Raw genomic sequence first — 24,836 nt, forward strand, 5'->3', positions numbered from 1 at the left:
CCTGGGGATTCGGGTGTGTGGGTTTGTGTCCCTGTCCCTCAGACTGAGTGGTCCTACAGCTTCCTCCGGGCAGGGGGTGAAGACAGAGCTGAGAGCTAGTAGATGCCAGAGCAGGGTGGCGGTGTGAACTCAGCAGGCTCCGCCTGCCTGAGACTCCCCTGCAGTCTCCCAGGCCCATTCTCTCCTCTCCCTGGGGAAACTGAGGTCCCGCACAGGAAGTCTCTTGCCCGGGGTCCAAACAGATCTTCCAGATACAGGAGGGTGGTTGGTCCCTAGCCCACGTGTCCGGGGCGGCAGCACAAATCAGACACGTGCCTCAGAGCTTTTCTTTTTGTTTTTATTTTAAAGGAAAAAAAAAAAAAAAAACAGTGCAAAAACCCATTTTCCAGTGTCAGCCATACCCACCCCCCACCCCTAGGTCACCTCCCTGGCTGGGGGCCTGACTCTTCCTCCCACTCAGCAGCCCCTCCCCTCTCATGCAACCCACAGGGGCTGGAGGCTCCATTTCCCTGGAGTGCCAGGTCCCAGGGGGCCTTGGGGGGAGGAAAGAACTGGGGGGGGGGGGTGGCCCCTGATATGCTTGCCCCCCCCCAGGTCTCCAGCCATGGCACCAGGTACCCCTCTTGGCTCTCAATAACCCTTCCTGACCATACTACTAGCCTGGGGGGCACTGATCTGGGGGAACCCTGTCCGCACCCCTCTTTGCCCCGGGTCCGGCTCGGGGCTCTCCTCACTGAGGTTGGGGGGGTTCCCTCCCTCCCTCCATGGTGGGGGGAGAGTGGTGGAATCCCCAGGTTTAAATACCTTAATGAAAGCAGGGGATGGGGGGAGGAAGGGGCTTTAGATCTAATAAATTATTAGCGTTTTTAGTGTCCGTGGGGGGGGGGGTCGGGTGGGGGCAGGGCGTGGCCTCCAGGGCCCCTCCCTCCCCTTACTGGTGAATCTCATTCTCTATGAGGCTGTCCTCATAAGACGGGAAGTCTGTGTCCGTGAGGCCATCAGGTGGCATCAGCAGCTCCTCATCTTGGGACGAGGACAATGGGGGCTCATCCCCTGAGCTTCCAGGACCCCCGTCCCCTTCCCCGTCCACCTCTGAGTCCTGCAGCACCTGAGCGATGTATTTCTGAAGGGGGAGAGGAGTAGAGGGTGAGGGTGGACAGCTGCTCCTGGTGGCGAGGGGTTGACTGGGGGAATCTCAGGGTCTCCAGGAAGCGGGACAGTGATCTTCCCCCCCAGGGAGAGGTGGGCAGACCCCTCAGTGAAGCCAGATCTTTCCCTGCCTCTGGGGTCTGGAATGGGCTTCACTTTCTGAAGGACTAATGGAACCCCCAACTTTGGATTGAGCCTCAGTCAGAGGCTCCTCCCCACCTTTGGCCACATGAATCGGGGCACTCACCGCAGATTTGGGGACAGCGGCAGCAGTGGGGGGCCGTCCATTGCTTCTGGAGTCCACAGTATCTGTCTCCGTGTGCTCAATCTTGAGGGGTCCAGAATGAGTCAGGGAGTGGGGAGATGTCCTTGGCTCTCGGCCACAATCATGACCCTGCACCCTCTTGGCACCCCTGCCCTCAGCTCCCACCCATCCCCTTGAGCTTCTGCCCTTAGCCATCCCCTGCCCCCCTGGCCCCACACCTTGTAGTTGTGGGCACTGAGGTATTTGAAGTGTCCGAAGCAGACGTGGCAGAGACAGATGACGATGGTGATGACCAGGACCACGAATGTGAACATGGACGTGGGGGCTAGGAACCCTGGTGGGGGGGGGGCAGAGGATGGGGCTGCTACCTTTCCTCTGGGCACCCCCCCCACCTTCGCTACCTTCTGAACGCAACCCCACATTTCCATGTGCTGTGGCTTCTCCCAGGTTCCTTGCCTGTGGCCCTTGGCCATCATGGACCCTCCCATGGCTTGCTCTGCCTTGACTCTGAATGGGGGTCCCCCTCCCCCAGCTCCCTGAGGCATGTGGGGGGGTGGCCCTCACCCGTGCGCATGGTGGAGAAGAAGAGCAGCCAGAAGAGGCAGAGGATGGGTGCGGCCACCACCTGATTCACGGCCCCTGAGTGGATCTTCTTGTCCAGCTTGGCCGGCAGGTAGGCGTAGTAGAGATTGTACCTGTCTACCAGGTGCTTCAGCAGCATGTACATGAGCCCTGGGGGAAGCCACACGGGCCCTGACCTCGGAACCAACGCCACCGGACCTCGGTGTGTCCGTCACAGGTCGTCCCAGTCCTACCGAGATCGCTGAAGGGCTGGCCTCCCTCCTCCTGCCCCAGCCCCAAGCCCATCGCAGGATCACAGACTGTCCGCTTCCTCAGCTTCCCTGCTTTGTTCTGCTGCCCCTCGCTAAAAACCCTACTATTAGAAGTCCATTCATTTGGGTCAATGAGCTTCCTCTTGAAACCCTTCTCGGTTTTTTTTCTACCCTGTCCCTAAACAGATGGGTATAAATTAGATGGTAAGTTCTGTTTTCCTGGAGGCTGAGGGAATGGGAGCTTTCAAATGAGGACAAGGGGGTTATTTTGGAGCCTTCAATAACCAGGGAGGGTGGTTAAGGGGTTAGGATGTTACCAGGGGGAAAGGAGAGGTCACTAGTAGGGCAACAGGTGAAGAGAAACTTTGCTAAATTTCAGAAGGAAGAGGGACTTGTCCAAGGCGCACAGTTCAGCTACAGTGGGTCTCTGTGAGTGGCAAGAGTCCAACCCCACCCTGGAATCCAAAGGTCTTTCCTGAGCTTATGGGACTGTGTCCATGTGTACCCGCGGATGCTGTGTAGGAGTGACAGTGTGCGCGCGTGTGTGTGTGTGTGCGCGCGCACGTGTGAATACCTCTGTGGGTATGTGATATGTGTCCGAGCATGTCAGTTGAGTGAAGGCACTTGGTGTGGATGAGTATGGCCATGTTGGGTGGCTTTGCCCAGGGGCTCAGCACACCAGCTGGAGCCAACCTGAGCTGAGATGGTTTTCCCCCCTCCTCCCCCCAGGCCCGTCCCCAGACTGAGGCAGGGACCGGGCGGGAGGCCCGAGGGGCCGGCCTCCCAGCCGGGGCCCTGTCCACTCAGGGCGGCCTGCCTTACTGGAGTGAAGCGGGTGAGGTCCTGGGTCCCCCCGAGCAGGGCCCAGGTCCCGGCGCGGCGGTGCCTACCGAAGGGCACGATGATGGGGCAGGTGATACTGTAGGTCATGACCACCGTGAAGACGCACATCATCCAGGCGTAGGCTGCGCCAAACTGGAACTCGTAGGCCTGATGCTGGGGGGGAGATGGGCAGGAGGGTGGCTCAGGGAAGGGAGGGACAGACTAGAAGGGCACAGGGCAGGTGGGAGGGGGCAGGGGGCCAGGAACGAAGCTGTGGGGAAAAGGAACCCAATATCCAGGGTGGGGCAGGGCAAAGCAGATGGAAAGAGGGGCTGTGGCTGAGTCAGGGTGGGTACAGTGACGGGGCATGGGGGGGGGGGGGGCTTTGAGAAATCAGGGGCTGGCAGGTTGGTAGGCCTGGGAATGGGATGCCCAGAGACCTCGTGTGGGGTGAGGGCACAGGGATCCTAGGTCTAGGGACCCGGACCTCCCCCAACTCCCATGGGAACACTAGACTGTCAGAACTGGCAGGTGCCTTCGGGGTTCTCTATGTTGATCCATCGTCGCACATATGGGTAAACTGAGGCTCCAGAAAGGAAAGGGAAAGCCCAAGGGCTCGGAACTGGGTCCTGCAACTTCCGGCACCCCTGTGTCCCCACACCCTAGCTGAACTGTCACTGTTTCTGGTTGGGCCCACCAGGGGGCGCTGTGCGGGCCACTGCGGCCCCAGGCGGCCATACCCGCTTCACGTTGCGCCTTTCCGCGGCAGAGCGCGCCAGGCAGAGTCGGATCATGTACATGAGCAGGCCTGGGATGCGCAGCAGGTCCATGGCGTTGCCGATAAAGGCTGAGGCAATGACGTAGTTCACGAAGAAGGCGCCGTTGTCGGGCAGGAACACGCACCTGCAGGCACCAAGTGCTCCAGCACTGCACCCTTGGGAGACCCGGCGCCGGCCTGCCCACTGCCAGCCTGAGAGCACACCACACCTTCGCCCCCAACGCGCCTTCCTCCGTGTGGACACCCCAGGTCAGCTCTCAAGCACCTGTGCCCCCGCTTCCCCCCAGAGTGTGAACCCCAGGGGCAGATGCCAGAGTATCAACAGACACCTCCAACACCCTCAGTGCGAGTGGATGCACCCTGGGAGTGTGAGCTCAGCAGTGCGCCTAGAACTTGTGTGCTATAAAGACCCATGGAGAGTGCTCCATAGCCCTGAGGCCACTGGAGTTCAGGGTATGACTGTCCGAGGTCTCCAGACAACCCCCATGAGATCCTAAAAGACCCCCAAGGGCGTGAGCCCTAGGAATATCCAGAAATTACCCCTTAGCTCTTAAATTAAGCCATGGTTATTACCCCCAGAGTGTGAGCCTCAGCCACCTCCAGAACATAAGCTCCAGAGACCCTTCCTCAAAGATCTTCAGTGGGGGAGCCCAAGAACTTTTGTCAGTGCCTGTGACACCCCAAGTGTGAGCCCAAGATGATCACAGATGGCCTAGAGCAAGACCCCTGGAGCTTGTGTCCACATATACAGCCATGGCACGTGGCCCCTCACCCCCACCCCCACCCCCAAACAGCTTCATAGGGCTTTCCAGAAAAGGTGATCCATAAAGATTTTCACAGTCACACCTCTGGATAAGAGCCTGAAACTTCAGAGGTGTTCCCAGAACCTGTGCCCCATAAACATCCCAAAGTATGAGCCCTAGAGTTCCCCGTAAATACTCCAGAGTTGGGAGCCCAAGAGCCTTCCATAAATACTCAGAAGTGTGGGCTCCAGAGCCCTTCAGGGATACACCCAAATCACTCCCAAAGTATGGCTAAGATCCTGCTACAGACACCTTTCCAAACCTCCTGAGTGAAACTCGCCTCCCACAGTTAGTCCTAGAATACAAGCTCTAGAGACGGTCAGAGAAATGCCCCAGTGTGGGTCCTAAAGCCCCAAATACACTCTGAAGGTGACCTCTAGAGGGGTTCCCGGAGAATGAGCCCCAACACAGACCCCAGGGATATCTCCCACATCTACACCTGAGACACTGTGTGCCAGCTTTGGGATGACCCTGCCACACCCTGTAAGCCCCCTCCTCTTCCCTGCAGCGGGGGGTGGGAAGCTTTGAGGCACCCTCCCATGGGGAAAGGTAGTATGTCCCAGGCATAAGCGGGGGGTGGGAAGCTTTGAGGCACCCTCCCATGGGGAAAGGTAGTATGTCCCAGGCATAAGCGGGGGGTGGGAAGCTTTGAGGCACCCTCCCATGGGGAAAGGTAGTATGTCCCAGGCATACCCACCCCTGCCCTCCGGTCTCTTTCCCTGGGGGCCCAGGTCACTCACTCAAACCGAATAGCTGCCTCAGCCAAGAATTTCTTGTCAAAGAGCCAGCGGAAGAAGAGGTCCAGGCTGGAGAGGAGGAGTGGAGAGGTGTGGTGGGAGGCTGGAATGGCCCAGAACACCAGGGGAGGAGTCTAGTCCGTGAGCCTCTGGGGATGCCCCCCCAGACCTGGGTCCCCCTGCTCTGTGAGGGAGGTAGGAGCCTGAACCGTTCCCCTCGCCCACCCTGCAACACCCCCACGCCATCTCCCATCCCATCGTCTGCGACCTACCTGCTCAGTCCCAGTGAGGGCAGGAGCAGCACCATGAAGATGAGGAAGGTGTAGCATTTGTGCATGGTGGTCCTGTTCTCCCCGGAGCTGGGGCAGGGGGCACGGGGGCAGAGGTCAGGAGAACCAGCCCCCCACGCCTGCTCCCCTAGCCAGGATGGTATCACAGGAGGCCCCGCTGGGATGGGGGCCGCCCAGGGTGAGGATGCCGGCCAGCATCCCTTCCCCAGCAGCTCTGGGGCCACCTGGGGCAGGGAGGCTGAAGGGGAAAGGGCTGCCTGGGGGGCGGCGGGGTGGGGGTGGGGGGACGGGTGCACACCTAGGAGGGCCAGAGTGCAGTGAGTGTGAAGGGTCTCACCGTGTCCAGTGAGCTTCGAAGAAGGCCGAGTAGTAGACAATGGTGGGGAGGAGGGCCGAGAAGCACCACAGCAGCAGGGTGGGGAAGAACTGAGTGATGATGGGGTTCTGCAGTGGGGCACGGGGCTGCGTTTCAGGCAGGGGCAGCGGCCCCGGTCCGGCTTGCTTTGCTTATCGGCCCCCTCCCCCACTGAGCCCCAGGCCCCGCAGCTCTCAGAACCCCATGACAGACGTCCAGAACCTGTGGGGGCCAGGGTCTTATGAATAGCATCAGTAGTTAGCACTTGCTGAGTATCTACTAAGTACCCAGCATTGATCACATGCTTTACGTGTATTGATCCTCACAATATTACCCCATTTTACAGATGAGGAAACTAAGGCAAAAAGAGATTCAGTAGGTTACCCGGCTAGTGAGGAGTGAAGGGGGGTGGAATCTGAACCCAGAAAAACCGGGTCTTATGTCTTTTGCTCTTATCAGTCAGTAATTTTTTAAACTATCTTCCTTTGGACTTTGAGACTCCCAAGGAGGTATGCCGTGTGCATGGCAGGAGAGGTGAGGGGAGAGCTGGTGGAAGTGACCATCACTCTATCGCCATCTGAGCAGCCTTGCTTTTCCACACTGGGTTTCACGTAAGAGTCTTTTTGATAAAGGCACCAGAATCTGAGTTTGGAAGCCAGTGATGTAGTCTGAACCTCCATTCGTTTGTCGGAGAGACTGGGGGATGAGAAGGGACTGGCCCTGGGCTCTCTCTCTTCCCCGGTGTCTCTCTAGATGTGTGCAAACCCAAGGGTGGTCTCTGCTAGGAGAAGGTGGCAGGGAGCCCCAGGGAAGTTCACAGAGGGCTTTACAGCCCGTGGTCGTGTGGGAGTGCTTGGTGCGGCTGGGCTAGAAAAGCAGGAGAGGAGCCAGACTGGGCAGGAGGGTGTTCTGGATTCCCCCCGAAGAGGGATCCGAGGCCCGGCATCTGTGTCTCCTGACACAGCATAGAGGGGTGGGGCGGGGCAGGGCCTCACATTGAGGTACTCCACAGGCTTGGTGACGTTGAACTTGTCCATGGTGGTGATGATGATGGCCGGGGTGGTGAGGAAGAAGAGGAGGATGAAGAGGACGACATTGATGACCAGGCAGCGCAGCCACCAGATGAAGCCTCGGATGGACAGGTGCTCCCTGGGAAGGCAGGGGAGAGGGTCATCCTGGGGACCGCATGCTGATGGTTCCCGGTGACACCTCCCCTCTACCCACTGGAGCCAGCAGGCCCCACGGAACGTGCCCCTGCCACCCCAGCGCTCACCAGTAGATGTTCTGGGGGTCGGGGGCGTACGACACGGTCCAGTTGGAGATGTGCAGGGACTCGCTGCAGGACGAGGAGCGCGGCTCCCCGCGGCAGGTGCAGCCCTGGCACTTACACACGTTGAAGTCCTTCAGGATGCTGGGGGGCGGGCACCGGTTACCAGGGCGCCAGCTGCTGGGGACCCCACTGCCGACAGCTGGCCGTGAGCATGGGGACCCGGGAGCCCCGGCTGGTCGGTGGGGGGCAAGGACTGGGCTGGGCAGGCAGGGCAGGGGCTCACATGGCGGTGATGGTCTCATTGTGGAAGGTGACAAAGGCCATGCCAAGAGGCTTCTCGTTCACCTTCTCCTTCTCCCGCTTGTAGTCCTCTTTCAGCTTCTGCTCCAGCTTTGTGTAGTACTCGATGGCCTCCACCTGCCGGTGGGGGGGAGGGCGGGTGAGGCAAAGGTTCTGGTCAGAGAGCCGGGCTGGTCCCCACCATGCCCAGCGGCGCTGCCCCAGGGCTTACTACGGGCCAGGTACTGCTTTAGGCTTTCTATGTGTTAACTCGTAATCCTCATAAGCCCGAGGTAGGTACAATTAGCCCCATCCTACAGATGAGGAAACTGAGGCACAGAGCAGTCAGAAAACTCGCCTAAAGCCACAGAGCTAGTAAATACACCACAGCACTGTGCTCTTGGCTGACCTCTTCTGACTTGGGCCCTGAAAACTTGGTCACTGGAGGGATGGGTACAAACCCAGTAGTGGAACTGGAGCTTCAAGGACTGTAGGAACAGGTGGGGACCTACTGAGGGAGGGTTGCGCCCTGCTCCCATCCTGGCACCCTACCTCCAGCCCCCGGGCCGCATGGCCTTGCCTCCTCAGGGAGTCTGTTTACCGTTGGTGTTTTTTATTTATTTTTGAGGGGAGGGAGGGAGGGGGGGGGGACAAAGGATCTGAAGCAGGCTCTGCATTGATAGCAGTGAGCCTGATGCGGGGCTTGAACTCAAGAACCGAACCGTGAGACCATAACCTGAGCCTAAGTCAGACACTTAACTGACTGAGCCACCCAGGTGTCCCTTACCTTTGGCTGTTTATGTTTAAGACCCATTTGTGTGTGTGTGTGTGTGTGTGTGTGTGTGTGTGTGTGTGTTCCCGGGGTCGTGGGACACGCACCTGGAATGTGCCCATCTCTACTGTGATCTGTCTTCCCAAGATCTGTCCAACCCCTCCCCGTATCCAGCAGGAGCTTTGGGGGCCTGAGGTCACCTCATACCTGCTCACAGCCTCGCACCACGCAGCAGCAGAGGTGGCCACAGGGCTTGGGGTTGATCATGGTGGGGACATTCTCCTTGCTCTGGAGGTTTGTGAAGTAGAGCTTTCCCCGCTCGGCCTTCTTCCTGTGGGATCCAGGGGTCCAGTCACCCACCACCCAGCTGGGGCCAGGAATGGCTGGGAGGGTGAGTAGGGAGCCCAGCTGAGGGGCCACCTAAGTCCACTCCCTGAGGACAGGGGCGATCTTACTCTTGGATCTGCTTAGAATGTATGGTTCAGGTATGTCCCCATTCCAGGGTCTTCCCGCCCATCCCTTGAGGGCCAGAAATTCTTCCTATAGTCTGGCCTAAAGTTTTCATACTGTAGCTGGAGAAGGGGATGTCCTTGGACGGGGTGGGGATGGTGGGCTCCTTTCTTCTTGCAACAAACGCTAACCTCCAGGCTTTGCTCTTTCCAGAGCTGGGTTGACAGGCAACCCAGGGGTTGAATTAAAATCAAATGCCCTGGGAAACACCTGGATGGGGAGCCAGGTTCCCCTGTGGCAGCTGAGATGCACTCTATAATAGGCAGGGGCCCCCACGTGTCATCCCCCCCATTACCTCTCTGCATCGAGGAACATGAGGCGAGCCACGTTGTAACACGGGCGGGCTTCAAGAACCGTGCAGTTGGGATAGGCCTCCCTGAAATACAGTCCACCATCATCTTCTGCGGCGACCCTGCCCACCTGCCCCCGACTTGCAGCTGCGACCGTGAAGACATACACCCCCAATTCAAGCTCCCTCTTTCTGGTCTACAAAAATGGGAGCTCCGTAAGAATGAAACTTGGAAATTCCTCCCTGTGTTTAACTGAGCAGCAGTGGGGAGCCTTGAGGCACGGGGACCTTGAGCACACCCCGATGATGACCGTGGATGTGAGTGCACCCCCGCATGGCGCTAGGGGAGGCCACGGCCGTGGTCTGACTCTTGTTCAGAGCTCTGACCTTTCAGTTGAGAGAAACGGTTTCTACTCAGGTTGTTCTCTCAACCCTGTTTCCAGAATACTTGGTTACAGTCCAACACTTAGCCTTGCCTTATGGTCCAACTGATCCCAACCAACCCACGGCCCGGTCTGCAGACCCAAGACTGACCTTTTAACCCTGACCCGAGATTGACCCTCACCTTGCCCTGAAACCGAGCAGAGAGAGACTGTATGTGACTCTCGGTGCTGGTACCTGGCAGGACTCGAGGGGTGCCTGCGGCTCCTTCTCACTTCTCATCGCACACTGCTCCCTGCTCCCCAATCTAGACTGAGCCCCATCTTTAAAAAATTTTTTTAAATGAAGAACCACCAAGTGTTAACAGATGCACAATATCTGGTTCCCAAAAGCACGAGAATTTGCAAACTTAAATCTGGGATGCGGTCCTTGAAATGCACTACAGACTTTTCCCCCCACACGGTGTTACTCTAACCATTTTAGGGCTCCTCTTTGGAAGGGCCTGGAACCCTGTGGCAGGCTGAGCCCTCATTCTCACCCGACTAATCTCTAACCCCTTAATCCCTGCCATGCAGGCTCCCTGATATTACACACGGGATATTCCCTAATTCTGCTGGGTCAGTCCTCTAATTCAGACAGACCCCAGACCTGGATCACAAGCCCTACTCATCACCATGTGCTCGGGCCTGGGCCAGCAGCTTAGACATACTAGGTACTCAATAAACATGCGCTGAACGAATGGGTCCATGAGATGGCTGTTCCCTGATGCTCACCTCCTTGACCCCTCAAACTCCAATTAGGACCACAGTCTCCCCCCCACCCTGCTTAGAGGCTGACCACTAAATTTTAATCACAGTCTGCTTCCTAAACAAAACCGTAGATTGACTCCTGAAACAGCCTGAACCATGAGCTCCCCACGGACACCCATCAGGCCTGGTTCTCCTTTGTCTCCCTGGTAGGAAGCACACAGTAGGTGTACGATGAGTGTGTGCTGAATGGATGTTTGGTTAGCGGGGTTCACTTCCTCACTGTGTGCAGGGCCCTGTCAGCATGCCCGCCGCCGCTCCCCCCCCCCCCCCACTGGAAACAGCAGCCCTTCCTGACTCCCTCACTCTGTTCCTCTCCCTGCTTTGGTTTTCCCCCTGGCACCCACCCCTACTCGACACAATGTCTGTTACTAGTTCATTTGTTTATTACCTGTCTCGCTCACCAGAATGCCAGCGGACAAGGGCAGGGGCTTTCTTTCTTTGTTTACTGCTGTAACCCTAGGTCCCCCTCCAGGGCGGGTGCCCGGCAGGTGCTCAAGAAGGATTTGTCATTAAAGGACTAACCAGTACAAGCTGACAACTGATCCCAACAGGACAGTGATATTAAGATGCCACCTAATTCTGAGCACACACTGTCCTTAATCCTGACTCGGACTGCCCCCTAATGCCGATCACAGCTGGGAATCCAGACAGGATCCCAAGTCGCTCTCGTACTGACCGAGGATGATCTAATTTTGACCGCTGTTCTCGAACTTCTGTGTGGGCAGGGCCTGTTTCTAATTTATTTATGCTTGGAGTACAGAAAGTGATAATAAATGCATGTTGAATGAATGATTATCCGTCCGCTGATGCTGATCACAAACCACTCATTTGCCTGCAACAAAGGGGTCTGCAATCTAACCTCGGCCAGATGCTGACTCCCAATCCTGTTCTGATCCAGAACAACAACTGGCTTCTGATCCAGGCCAACTGGCTGTGGATACAGACCTCACTAAGTCCCGATCCTGAGCAGAGACTGAGCCCTGATCCAAACTGCCAATGTCCCTTATCAGGACCCCACTGGCCAACTCCTAATTCTGGCCACAGACTGGCCTCAGACCAATCTCTGATCAGACCCTGGACCAGCTCCTGACGCTGACCTCCACCATGTGAACCTCCTGAGAGCTCAATGATCTTTCATTCGTTTCTATGGTCCCAAGGCTTAATATCATGAGAAAGTCTGCTGAGCACACAGATGAATGTATGACAGGATCCTTAATCCCGGATGCGGACCATTCCGGCTACCTGGAGCTCTTGGAGGTGTATATTCCCCTTCCCCTCTGAGACACAACTCAAGAGCTGAAAAGAGCCTGAGAACACACGCAGCTCAGGTCCCCCCGGGCTCCCTGAGGATCCACTGAAAGCCAAGAGCTCCTCCCCGCCAGTCTGCACACAAACCCCAGAATGTCACGTACGGTTTTGAAGCCACCCACCTTGAAGGGCCCTTGGATCCCAGGCCAACAACCCATGACCCAGTTCAAGCTGAAAGGGGAGGTGGAGTGGGGGGGGGTGGTGAGAGAGAGGAGGGAGGGGATGTGACATACACTTCCTTCTCTCACTTTAATAAGTATTTCTTATATTTCCCCTGCTGTTGGGGGCGGGGGTGGCTATCACCCAGCCCTGGTGCTAGAATGCCCTGGGGTCACGTAATCCTTCAGTGGTCTAGTCTCCACCCCGCTGTAGCCCAGACCTCAGCCGGAGGGTGTGACAAGTCTGAGGGGCTGAAAGACGGAAGAAGGGCCCACAGGACCTGGGGTTGGGGGTAGGAGTGGCCACTCACTCAAAATGCTTCTTGATCTTTTCTGACTCTGCATATTTGGAGATTCCATTGATGAAGAGAGTCCGCTTCACCTGGGGTGAGAGGGGAGCGCATGTACCTTCCAGAGGAGGCTCGAGAATGCCAGGAGGGCGTGGGGAATGGGGAACAGAGAGGAGCAGCTGGGTGGGAGGAGGCCTTAGGGATAAACCAGGTTCCAGGGAAAGCAGGGGAGTGCATCTAATTGAAATCAGGCAGGAGCTTAATGGAAGAGCCATTTGATCTCTCACTCCTGAGGGGTCATCCAGGGCAAGGGAAGGGGTACTACTCTCTGACCCTGAGGCCACAAGGCCCCGGCACCCCGTGGCTGCTGTGGGGTGGGCATTCAGTACTGGGCTGGTAGATGGATGCGGAGAGGGAGGGAGCATCCCAAGCATGGCATCACCACTGCTGTTTCCCCAGGGCCAGGCACAGCACGAGTGATTTCCACGCCTCCTATCACCTACCCACCCCCCCCCCCACCACCCCCCATCTTAGGAAGGTTCTGCTGTTGTCTCTCATTTTACAGATCAGGAAGCGAGGCTTGGGGAGGTAACTTAACTTGCAGCATAGGGGCTCTTGAGTTGCTGAGCCCGGAATGAAACCCAGGCGGCCTCACCCTGGCACTGACACCCCTTAGGGCTGAGGGGAGAGAGGCCCAGAGGGAAGGGAAGAGGCTGGGGGCGGGGCAGGCCGGCTGGGCTCTACTCACTAGGTCGTCCTCCTTGTAGCGCATCTTAGAGGTGTGTCTACGCATGCTGTAGACGGTGAGCAGCAGGTACAGGAAGGCGAAGGAGGTGTGCAGCCATAGCAGGTTGTTCCTGGGTGGGGCAGAGGGGTACATGGAGCCACTGGGGCCAGGAACCCACCCAGGCAGCCCCCAGCCTCCCGGTGTGAATTCAGCCCTGGTTCAAGGCCCTTCTACTGCCGGTGGTTTTCTGGCACTGGCCCCCTCACAGGGCAGGCCCCATACTTCACACCGTCCGGGTCCCAAGATTATTCCACTGCAGTTGAAATGTCCCCAAGAGGTCATCTCTCCCTGCCCTGTGCACTGGCTACACTGTCCCCTAACTACCCCCTGCCATCTTTCCCTGGCCTGAGGTCACACAGCAGCTTCTTTATCTGGTCATCTCTGGGGACTCCCAGCAGACATCCACCTACTCTGTCTCCAATCCAAGTCCCCAGGGCCCCACATCCACCTCTCCCCACAGTGCTCCCCCTCGCACCCCTCCTCATTACAGCTGGACTCTGACCTCACTGACTGGCTTCCCAATCTTACCCTGATTTCAGGTTGGCAATGGTGGTTCTCCCGAAGCTGTAGGCATTGTTCTCTGGGGGTGGGAGGGGGCAGGAAGAGGGAGAGGATGATGCTGGGGTCAGGACGCGTGCCCTCCTGCCCCCTCTCCTCCCTTCCCCACCCCACCCATCCCAGCCTTCACTGACCCAGCAGGTCCCCTGAGAAGTTGACAGGCAGCACAATGCCCACAGAGAGGACACCCACGACGACCAGCAGCCCGATGATGTGCCGCTGGAAGGACAGGTAGTGCACAGCATCGCCCCCACATTTGTCCCGGATCTCATCATCCCTGCAGGCCCAGGGCAGCAGAGGAATCAGGTGAGGGCCGGGTGGCAGAGGGGCCACAGCTTGCCTGCCCTGCCCGCCCCCAAGTCCACCCTAGCCCCTGCCAGTCTGGCAGCAGTATGGGGGTGGGCTGGGGTCTTTGGGCCCCCTATTATTGGGAGGGGGGATGAGAAAGGGAGAGGGAAGGGGAGGGAGGAAAGGAAGGATGCAGGGAGGGAAAGGAGAAGAGGAGAGAGAGGAGGGGAACAGAGGGGAAAGGGGAAGATTGCAGAGAGGCAGAAAGGGTAAGAAAAGGCCGGGAGTAGAGGGGGTGAGGAAAGGGAGGGTGGGTTGATGGAAGAGGTTGGAGCAGGAGGGAGGACGGAGGCTGGGGCAGAGCAGCGCCTTATGGGTGCTGGAGAAACACATTATGTGGTGCACCTGGGGAGGGGCCCTGGGGGCCGGGGCGTGGGCAGTGGTGGTGCTGACCTGTCTGGGCCTCCTGCCTCTCTCAGCGCTCACTGCCTGCCTGCCGCACTCTGGCTCGATCTCCTGACTTCTGCCTGATGGACACTGGCTCCTGCCTGTTGCTGGCTGGCTCCTCCCAGCCTGCCTGCTGCCCCCCGCCCCGCTGGCTACACAGAGGCTCTGAGGTGGAGGGGCTCTGGCCTCTGCCCTCACAGGGTGGCAGGGGTGTGGAGAGCTGAGGGCAGAGCGGGCCCACCAGGCAGGGGGGCATGCAGGAGACCGTGGGGTAGAGTGAGGCCAGCTCAGGGGACAGCAGAGGCCAGGACCCCAGGGCTTGGCCTCCTGGAGGAGGGAGGAGGGTGCTGGGCTGGCTAGGAGCACTAAGGCCCTCAAAGCTGCTGGCTTCTGGATTTTGTAGGGAGGTAACAGGTTCTGAAGTTTTTCTTTGTTTCTCTCTTTCCTTAGAGCCTGAAGACTGTTCACTTACTTTATCCTGAAGATGGCTGTCAGCCAGGAACAGAAACCCTGGAGTGGGGGGGACAGAGGGCTATCAGCTGGAGCCCCCCACCACCCCACCACCCCCAGCCTCCCTTCCCCCTCAAATCCCACCTGCCCCATTCTCATAATCACCTCCAGGCTGGGGCTCACCTTGGAACAACTTCCACAACCCCCCAAAGAAAGCAGCTCATCCCAGAGGGGGAGAGGGAAGGTGCCAGCCCTCAAAGGAGAAAGGGACTAAGGCCAAACTGAGTTATCTGTGGATGCTCATGTCCAGAGCTACATATCCCCGCCAAGAGTCAACGGGGCAGCGCAACCAAAGGAAGGCCTGCAGCTGTGTGGGTCAGCGTAGGGAGGAGTGGGATTCAGGGTTCTAGGAGAGGCAGTGGGGACTCCAGACCCAGACAAGAAGAGTTTGCAACATGGCTCTGCCTACAGCAGAGGAGCAGGCCAGGCTTCCCGAGTTCCTGCCACCTTTCTCCCAATACAGCCCAGAGGGACCAACCCCCGGGTCCCTGTGAGCTTCAATCTCCCACCCTCAAGCCCCCAGGCCTACCTGCAGCAGAGACCCCACTGAGAGCAGGGTCGGGATACAGGGGGGAGGGCTGGGCAGAGAGAACCCTCCCTCACCTTCCTACCAGTGGAAGGTCCAGGCTTAACACAGGATCGGGGACAGAGGTGCTTCCAGTTAAGATGCAGGACTGTGCTGCCTGCTGCCAACATCACCTGAGTCTGGGGACCATGTGGACACCTCTGGCGGGCAAGGGTGATAGCTTTGCTTTGCCACTTACCGGTGTGAGTCCAGCTCAGGAAGCTGACAGGCTTCTTCTACTATGGCTGCTACAGGAGCTGTTGCCCCCAGGCCACCCAGCCCAAGCCGGACTGCCCAGGGCCAGCCTAGGGCCTAAAGATTAGAGTTCTGACTAGGACCCACACCCTGGCAGAATGACAGGGGCCAGGCAGGTAATGTTGGAGTACTGGGTCTGGTGTGCATGAGGGTCCGGGGACTGCTGTGAATCGCCTTATCTGTAAGGACCTCTGCCACTCAGCCCCAACCCACAACTGGCCCCATCTAGACGAGGGCCACCAGCCTGCAATCTCTGAGCAACGCAATGAATTCCTGCTTCTGCTCCATGGGGCAGAAAGGCCTGTCATTACTTCTAAAACCCTAAGGAAGAAGGGGTCCTTGGGATTAACAGGCGGAGACGGGCACGGGGCTCTACGTGGTGCAAAGTGTGGGATTCACAATGTTAGGTCTGTGCTGATTTGGAGGCTGGCGTGGAGTACAGAGCGAGTCTGGGTGGCCATCCTGTGGCTCTTAGACGAGCACTGCCCTTGCTGAGGAGAAGGCCACATTCCAGGTCCTTGACTCTGTATCACTGGAGGCTAGAGGCTGCTAAGCCCCCTGCCCCGGAGAAGGAGCGGGTGGCTAACAAGTCTGGGGGAGGGCACTCACATTGTCTCTTTGGTCAAAGTCGACGGAGCTGGAGACAGACGTGAGACGCTCATACCGGTCATGACTGTCCCCGTGCATAGCTGAGGCCACACTGGGGGTGGGGAGGTGAGAGATCAGAGAGCCTGGTGAGTCTGAGCTCCTGGGGAGCGGGACTGAAGTGGGGGCTCCCCCTCCAGAGCTCCAGGGGCTAGACAAAGCACAGAAAGCGCAGAGGCTGAAGCGGGGGCGAACGCCTGCCTTCTCCCTGCCTCCCTTAATTGCACCTCCCTCCTTCAGGGCACCTGGAGGGCACACCAGTGCAGGGCAGTGAGTGAAGGGAGAGGGTGTCTTCATCTTACTCCCTGGAGGCTGGAGCGAGAGTGTGAGGAGGCCCTGCATTTCTGGGGCTGACCAGCAGGGGACGGGATAGGGGGGTGACAGAGCCAGTATTATGCACAGGGCAATGGGGAGCTGAAGGAAAGGATGGACTAGGAGAGCCCCAGAAGGGCTGGAGGGATCAGGGGCTGGGGGATGCCTCCCAGGTGGGACCCTACCCTCCCTCTTCCCTGACCCCAGCAGCTGCTGCAACTCCAACGCCAGTCCTATAGACAGAGACAATGATGTGACACAAAAGCCCAGACTCGGGGCTCCGTGGGAGGCCCCCCTCCCAGGCCTCCAGAAGGGGTGAGCAGGGAACCCTGAAATATGAAGAACTAGTTGTTAGGGGATGGCAAGCCACTGGGGACACCCAATCTTGTCTCTGGGACCAACAGGTGAGCATCCTCTAAGTTTCCGGGAGGACAGCCCCACCAGCCTGGCCACCGGCCACCATGGAGAGAGCCAGACATATGGGGAGGGGCTTTTCCCAGGCAGAAAGCCAGAGGGAGAGATGGGGGAGCGAGGCAGAGACAAGTTGGGAGTCCCCTGCTCTGCAAAGCACACCGCCTGCGTTAGTCCGAAACATGAGCCTGCAGAGGAGAAAACTGCAAAGAGAAACCAGTAACGAGGCAGGAAGAGAAAAGAAGCATGAGAGAAGAAAAGAGAAAGCTGGTTTAGTGGGGATGAGGGGGCAGGTGCCCCACATACTATTCCTGTTCCACTCGCTCCCTCTCCTGCCGCCGCCGAAGCCTGGGGACAGAGAACAGACAGGGTTAACAGGGGAGGGGGGGAGGGTCCTGGGGGACTGACAAAGGACACAGATCCAACTGTAGGCCTTCATGTCCCCCATGGCTGTTCTGGGACTGGTCCCTCTTCACCCCCCTGACAAAGGGGGATGAGAGAGGGCTGGCTCTTTCCTATCCCCGAGGAGTGATGGGTGTGTGTTGAGTGAGTGACAGTGAGTGTGCATGTGTATGTGTGCAGGGGTGAGGGAGAGTCCCCAAGCCTTACCTGTCTGCATCTGTCACCAAGGCCAGCCGCCCATAGTCCCAAGCCACCTTCCGGAGAATGGAGAACAAAAACAGCAGTGCCTGTGGGCAGAGGGAATGGTTGGCAGGTAGAGAGACCGTCCACCCACGGGACTAGCCTGGAGGGCAGGGGCAGAGGGGCTGGGATCTGGCCTTAGAAAGGGCTGACCCTGGCTTGGGTGAATGGTCAGAGGCTAGGCTTGGGCTGTGTGATACGGATCCCTCCCATAGTTAAGCCTGGGGAGTCAGGGTCAGGTGGAAGAGTGGTTAGAGCTGCAGGTGTTAGCTAGCTAGGTACAGGGTGTGGATGCCAGGCATGGGGGGCGGGGGGGGGGCATGTGTGGGCACTCACAAGGAAGCACATGAAGTCAAGAGCCAGCACGGTGGGGACACCCCCAAAGGGCAGGCCCTGCAGGACGGTGCTGCGGATTCGGGCACTGTAGCAGTAGTCCTTGGGGTTGCTGTTGTTGAGGGCCGTGGTGCCCAGGGTGGCCAGAAGGAAGGGCAGCATGGCTGCTACTGCCGCATGGTCCTCCTGAGCAGAGAGCACCATGATCAGCTGGGCTCATCCCCTGTCCGCCTCATGGCTCCCAGCATGAGCACGGGGAGAGGGAGTGAGGGCAGATCACCGGCTGCCTGGGTGGGGGGAAGCACTGGCTTCCAGAGATAAGGGCCTGGGGAGGGGAGGGTTGATTCACATGGATTTACCTTCATTGGCTCTGAGGCCGAGACCCCACCCAGGGTCTGGGGAACTTGGCCCAGATCTGCACTGGGGAGACTGGTTTTTCTAAGTTGGAAGTTGTGAGTCTCTGCTGCCTACCTCCCACCACCTCCATACACACACACAAACACTTTCCAAACACACACACTCACTTTCATGCTTGCTTTCTCTTTCTCCCTCTCTCTCTGTCTCAGGCAGAGACATGAGGGAAGATGGGGAGAGGTCTTAGGTCTGAGGGTTCAAGGCTAAAAGGTGGGGTCAGGAGGCCAGGGGAAGATGAGTCAGGAACCAGCTACCTCATCCTGATCTTCTCTTTCTACCTCTATTAGAAAAATGGCATGATTTCATCTGCTTAGAGATTTCGGCACTGTTAATCACTTTCTCGATATAACTGGCTTCAAAACAAAGGAAAAAAAGGGGGGTGCCTGGGTGGCTCAGTCGGTTGAGCGTCCAGCTTTGGCTCAGGTCATGATCTTACAGTCTGAGTTCGAGCCCGTGTCGGGCTCTGTGCTGACAGCTGGGAGCCTGGAGCCTGCTTTGGATTCTGTATCTCCCTCTCTCTCTGCCCCTCCCCTGCTCATGCTCTCTCTCTGTCCCCAAAATAAATAAAAACATTAAAAAAAAAAAAACAAAGAAAAAAAAGATGTTCAGCTTCAGAGCTGGCTCTCTGTCCTCAGAGTAGGGACCTGAGGATGGGGTCAGAGTGGGCAGTCAGTTAAAAAGTTAGGACTTCTGGGTTTGTGTTATCTGCCTGGTCCCAGTCACTCCTGCTTACCCTCATTCCTTTTTTCCTGCCTTGGAAGCAGCTCCTCCCCTCCAGCTTCCTCACCTCTCCAACGATCTCAGCACAGGGGTCACCTGAGTGGTGTGAGAACTACAACTCCCAGAGTGCCCTGTTCCTGCCTCCGGAGTAGGGCAGGCTGGGAATGCTGTGCCCTCCAGCGAGCTTTTCCATTGGCAAAGGAAGAGAGAGTGGGCAGGGGCCTCTTAGCCTGCCCAAGTCCCCGGCAGCCAGGGTACTGCCCTCCAGCCCGGTTCCCCGCCACTGCCCACTGCCGGGCTGCCCGGCCCTCTTTGGGCTGGGTGGGTGGGGCGGGGAGGAGGAGGGAAGGGGCAGCCAGCCTGGATACCTGGGTTCTGGGAGTGTCTGGGGACGGAACCTAGCAGGGCTCTGGGGAGGCTCCTATGGTGGAGAAGTGTGGCCGAGGCACGCTGCTCCACCCCGTCCTACTGGGGGCCCCTGGGGGCCCCTTCTGCTGACAACACTGAAACTCTGCCTGGGGTGGGGGTGGAGGTCCCCAGGGAAGAGAGGAAACCAGACAAAGAGAGAGAACAACAAACCAAGAATCAGTGACTGTAACTCTGGCAGCAAGCATCCCCTAGCCCCTTGGGGGGACTCGGAGGGTTTCTCCTGCCCACCGATCCCTGGTTTTCCCCTTCCTGACACTTCAATTGCAGGGGAAGAGGCACCAGCTCTCAAGTGGAGGGGGAAGCTGTGGTTGTTTATATGTTATACTTGGTCCCAGGGAGTCTCTGAAAAGCCTGTATTAAGAAGGCTAAAGTGGTAACTGCCCAGTGTTTATGCCTCCCTCTTCCCTTCCAGCCCAAGTTGCCTTAAAAAAACCCCAAAACCCCATGAATTTAGTAATTACAACAGGTGTCACTTATCTAGTACCCACTGTTTCAAGAATAATACATACACAATTTCGTTTAATCCTCGACAATCCTGAGTTGGATCTTATTGCCATTTTAAGATGAGGGCACAGGGGCTCAGAGAGGTTAAATAACTTTCCCTAAGTCACACTGCTCATAAAATGATGGAGTTCAAATCTAGGTCAACTTCAGGGCACCATGCTTTTCTGATGTGCCTAGAACAGGACTCCACACAACACAGAAGTTTCATAAATGCTCATTCTCCAGCTAGAGAATACCAGAGCATTGTGGGAATGTGTATGTTTAGGTGTGCAGACATGTGTTGATGTGTGTGTGTGTGTGTGTGTTGGGGGGGGGAGGTAGGAGACTGGTGTGTAAGTTGGGGGGGGTGTGGGTGTGCCTAGAAGCTTGGATATGTAAACGTGAGGTGTGTAGAACCCTGCAGTACCAGGGTTAAAGTGGAGGTTAAAGGTAGGTATAGGTATTTTGGATCTTGGGTCTGTGATGGTTGGCGGCCCTCTGAATTAGTGGCCCCCGCCCCCGCTCCAGTATACTCTAGCAATCAAGACAGCCCATTCCTAGTTTTTGCCTGTCTCTCTCCCCAACTCCAAGGCTCCATCAGACCAGAATGCAATGGGTACAAACCCCTGGAGTACCACGCACCCTCCCCCCCCCCCCCAGTCCTGTCCACACTGAAAGAAGGTGGAACGTTCTGCGAGCTTCTGCAGTAAGGGGACCCCATAGGGTGGGTGAAGGTCCAGGTAGATGCTTAGTAACTGAAATTATGGTGTCTACCTGCTGCTTCCCTCTTTACAGTCACAAAGCACTCCCCCCCTCCCCCAACAACTTGCATTGATCTTGGGCAGCTGCATTGCCCAAGGAAGGCAAGGTACTTGCTGGATCAGATCACTATCCCCTCTTTACAGGGGAGGAAGCAGGGGCTCAGGGAGAGAGAAGGAGAAGGACTCACATGAGGTCACAGGGCAGGTAAAGGGTGGAGTCAGGGCCAGTGGCTCTTCAGGCTCACTGGGTTCCTTGGTGCTCCTAATTGTGGGGGGCAGGGTTGCGGGGGCACTGAACTTCACCTAGGGCCGCTGCTCAAAGCTTTTAGGGAGAGCAGCTGGGAGGGTGGAAGAAACTGAGGCGGAATATTTGGGGGGAGGACTAAGTGAGGGGGCAGTTCATCCCCTGGGCCAGGTGTATCCTGGAATTTCTCTAGTCTGACACTGAGACTTTAGCTGGCAGTATGTAGAAAGTGGAGGAGGATTTTATTTATTTATTTAAATTTTTAAAAAATCTTTATTTATTTTTGAGAGAGAGACAGAGTGTGAGCAGGGGAGGAGCAGAGAGAGAGGGAGACACAGATCCAAGGCAGGCTCCAGGCCCTGAGCTGGCTGCACAGAGCCCAACGCGGGGCTCGAACTCATGAACCGTGAGATCTTGACCTGAGCCGAAGTCGGACGCTCAACCGACTGAGCCACCCAGGCGCCCCAAAAATGGCAGAGGATTTTAGTTCTAGCTATCTAAAGGTTGTTATGTTACCATTAAAAAGCGTGTGCATGGTGAGGGTGAGGGAGTTAGAAGGTAAAAGTTTTTTCTTCCAGAGTTACTTGGGAAGATTTCATTTAGGGCTTGGGATCAGGAAGGCTGTGTGTTCTGAAGGGAGGGGATGATGATGTAGGCCAGCTCTGCTACTATGTAACCTGGGCCTCAGTCTTCCAAACTGTAGCAAAGAGGTATTAATATCCTTGCTCCACCCCTCCAAGCTTCACAGAGATGGGCAAAAAAAGTATCTGCAGGGGTGCCTGGGTGGCTTAGTCAGTTGTGCATCCGACTTCGGCTCAGGTCATGATCTCACGGTCCGTGAGTTCAAGCCCCGCATCAGGCTCTGTGCTGACCGCTCAGAGCCTGGAGCCTGTTTCAGATTCTGTGTCTCCCTCTCTCTCTGACCCTCCCCCGTTCAGGCTGTCTCTCCCTGTCTCAAAAATAAATAAGCGTTAAAAAAAAAATTTTTTTTTTTTAAAGTATCTGCAAAAGAGGATAAATAGTAGCAGGAAAAGGGACGTCTTAAGGCTCAGTCCCTTATGCTTCCGACTTCAGTTCAGGTCATGATCTCACCGTTCTGGAGTTGGAGCCGGAGTCAGGCTCTGTGCTGACAGCTCAGAGCCTGGAGCCTGCTTCGGATTCTGTGTTTCCCTCTTTCTCTGCCCCTCCCCCACTCGTGCTCTGTCTTTCTCTCTCTCAAAAATAAATAAACATTAAAAAATTAAAAAAAAAGTAGTACGAAAAGAATGCATTTATCAAATATTGATTTCCCTCTTCTTCTGTGCCAGGCACTGTTCTAAGTGCTTTACACATGTTAGCTCATTTACTAGCCATCACAACCCTGAGAAGACACTGAGGTACAGAGAGGGTGCAGAACTTGCCCGATGTCACACAGTCAGTCTGTCACAGATCCAGATATGGACCCAGGCAGTCCGGCTTAAGTGTGTGGTCTTGACTGCCGCATGCTGCTGCCCTGGCCGGAGGAGAAGCTTCCATCAGGGACCTGGTGGGGGTGGGGGCTGCCAGCTCCGGCTCTGGAAAAATGCCACACCCTATTTCTACCTGTTTGCCCTCCTTCTTGCCTGTGACTGCCAGACCCTCCCACTCAGACCGTGGGATTGTGATTTCAGGCTTTATCTAGGATGAGACAGATCTGGCTACTGACCTGGGCAAATTACTTCACCACCCTGGGCCTCAGTTCCCTCATCAGTAAATGGGAATCATAATTCAGTTGTGTGGTTGTTTTGAGAACTAAACAAGATGACTTATGTAAAGCTCTTAATACAGTTCAAGGCACATGACGGATTCTAAAAATATTAGGTACTGTTATTAATAAAGTGTTGGCATATAAGGGGTTGGTTTAGTGAAGGAAAACTGGTAAAAATCAAAATAAAGGAAAACAGACTTTAACGTCACAGAGCCCCTCAGTCAGGATGGGCTTCTTGTTTAGACTAAAGGGTTTATATGGCCTTCAGGACTCTGCCGCTGAGTGGCAGGGAGTGTTCCCAGACTCTTCAAACATATCCAATCCATCTGTAGCAGACCAGAAAGGTGGGAGCCCAGGAGGGTGATGTTATGCCAAGATGGGTCAGAAGTTTAGAGAAGAGAACCCGTTATCGATCAACAACGAGGCAGGGTGCCAGGCTCTTTCCCTGTGTTATCTAGTTGATCTTCATGATAAATCTCGTAAGGAGGTGGTAGTAAATGCACTTTTTAATTAAAACTAAGGTTCAGACAGGTTAAGTAACTTGTCAAGGTCACACAGCTAAAGAATGGCAGATCTGGAATTTGAACTGAGCTCTCCAAGACTCTGTTATAATCGGAGGGAACTTGTAGGATGTCCAAAAGGGGGTTAGCTTCCCTAACTACCTTTAGCTACTCACCACCTGCCTTCTGCCTTGCCACATCCCCACCCACCACCCAACCATAGGCCAAGACTGAGTTGGATGAGCCAACAGCAGGCCCCAGCTTGTGCCACCTGGAGCAAGCCAGGGCCTGGACCCTCTGCCCTGGAGGACAGTCACGCTGCCAGCACAACCAGGGCTGGAAGCCTGGTAGACACTCCCACTCCTCTCCTCTCACGGCCTGGGAAGCAAGACTGGGGGTCCCTACTCAAGAGAGGTTGAGCACAGCCTCATTTTTCCTGGGCAGACGCAGGGAAAGGGTAGAGAGTGGTATTGGGTACAGAAGCCCAGACCCTCCTGCCCCGCAGGGAAGTGGAGTGCTGAGCGGCCAGAGCTCCCCCCAGGGGACCCAGGCAGGTGGCAGCACAGAGCCCCAAGGGCAGCTGGCCCCTCTGACCTCTCCTCTCCACTTCCCAAGCGACCTTCTCTTCTGAGGAGCAAGGCGCCAAATCTTTGGGACTGTCCTCGCTAGGCGGTCAAGAAGGCCGGGAGGGACAAAGCGCGCCCCCTCCCCCCAACAGGGCCTTTGCCCCACTCCTTGTTCCGCCTCTGAAGCCTTTCCCCACCGCACCCTCCAACGCAGGCCCGGGCGGCTCATGAATGAACTGCACTGTGCGGGGCGCAAGGAGAGGACACGCTCCCGGGGCCAGTCGCCTCTTCAGCCCGAGACCAGTCCCCAGACGGGCTGGGGGCAGCGGCCGGCCTCCAGCCAGCACCCGCGAACCCTGCCCTTGTCCGAGCCCGAACCCCTGCCCCGGGCAGGCTTGGGGGGGTGGGTGGTTCTCGGCCCCGGGAACAGGAGAAAAGATAAAAGAGACCGAGGACATTGGACTTGGCGACCCTGGAATCCAAAACTCGGGGGCGGGGGCGGCAGGTTCCCCACAGCGGCGGCGAGCTGATGGGGGCGCAGCTGGAACCCTGGAGGGGCATGCGGGGGGACGCGCACCTGGACCCGGCAGGTGGGAGAAGAGTGGCGCTTGGGGGCCGGGGGCGGGGGTCCCACCCCTCGGGATCTCCCTAGGGGTGGGGACAGACGGCGGTGCACATCTGGACCCGCGGCAGGGGTCAGAGGACTCGCATTTGGCTCAGGATGGTACGAGGTTGGGGGCAGCGCGCGGCACCACTGGGTCCCGCGGGCCCGGGCACCTCTGGGTCCCGCAGGAGGTTGAAGGGAGGGGACACGTAGCTGAGTCTGGGGTTTTCTTTGGGTGGTGGTAGGAGCCTCAAAGAAAAGAGAAGGGGTTGGGGAAGGGTCGCGTACTTACCCCCAGGCGCAGACTCGGCTCCGGCTTGGAGCCCCGGGTTGGGGCGGGGCGGGGCTGGGGGAGGGGGAGGGGGAGTCGCTGGGCGGCTCGAGCTCCGGGCTCCTGCGGCGGCCGCGGCAGTGTCTGGGGGAGGGGGAGCGGGAGGAGGGAGGGGGATGAGGAGGGGGCGGGGCCGCACAGGTCCCACCCCCCACGCCAGAACACGCAAGGCGCGCGCGCACTCTCAGTTCGGCGCTCTCCTGGCTG

General features: G+C 57.3%; 1 protein-coding gene across 1 annotated transcript; it reads right to left on the reverse strand.

Moving 5' to 3' along the window:
- Positions 1 to 374: 374 nt before the first annotated feature.
- On the reverse strand, positions 375 to 24,687 carry TMEM63B (transmembrane protein 63B). The gene is made up of 24 exons (XM_047102596.1): positions 24,591 to 24,687; positions 17,855 to 18,037; positions 17,486 to 17,565; positions 17,183 to 17,224; positions 16,118 to 16,208; positions 14,651 to 14,688; positions 13,578 to 13,720; positions 13,414 to 13,465; positions 12,847 to 12,955; positions 12,120 to 12,190; positions 9,159 to 9,239; positions 8,561 to 8,684; positions 7,586 to 7,719; positions 7,306 to 7,443; positions 7,028 to 7,181; positions 6,015 to 6,121; positions 5,660 to 5,746; positions 5,391 to 5,456; positions 3,810 to 3,972; positions 3,138 to 3,243; positions 1,979 to 2,146; positions 1,633 to 1,748; positions 1,397 to 1,477; positions 375 to 1,123 (listed from the first exon to the last, which is right to left on the reverse strand). Exons 2-24 carry the CDS (start codon positions 18,011 to 18,013, stop codon positions 932 to 934), a joined length of 2,502 nt encoding a protein of 833 aa, XP_046958552.1. The 5' UTR covers positions 18,014 to 18,037; positions 24,591 to 24,687; the 3' UTR covers positions 375 to 931.
- Positions 24,688 to 24,836: the final 149 nt, after the last annotated feature.

Source organism: Lynx rufus, unplaced genomic scaffold (assembly GCF_022079265.1).
Source record: "Lynx rufus isolate CCGP_SWC_20201006 ecotype Redwood Valley unplaced genomic scaffold, mLynRuf1.p SCAF_6, whole genome shotgun sequence".
Taxonomy (NCBI): Eukaryota; Metazoa; Chordata; class Mammalia; order Carnivora; family Felidae; genus Lynx; species Lynx rufus.

Bases quoted from the DNA above. Each gene is read 5' to 3' on its own strand.
- TMEM63B (XM_047102596.1), bottom strand. From the start codon at position 18,013: ATGCTGCCCTTCCTTCTGGCCACCCTGGGCACCACGGCCCTCAACAAC. The intron at 16,209-17,182 runs GTATGTGGGGCA...CCCCACCCCCAG, and splicing joins GAGCGAGTGGAACAGGAATA to TGTGGCCTCAGCTATGCACG. The intron at 12,956-13,413 runs GTAAGATTGGGA...TGCCCCACCCAG, and splicing joins ATTGCCAACCTGAAATCAGG to GAACAACCTGCTATGGCTGC.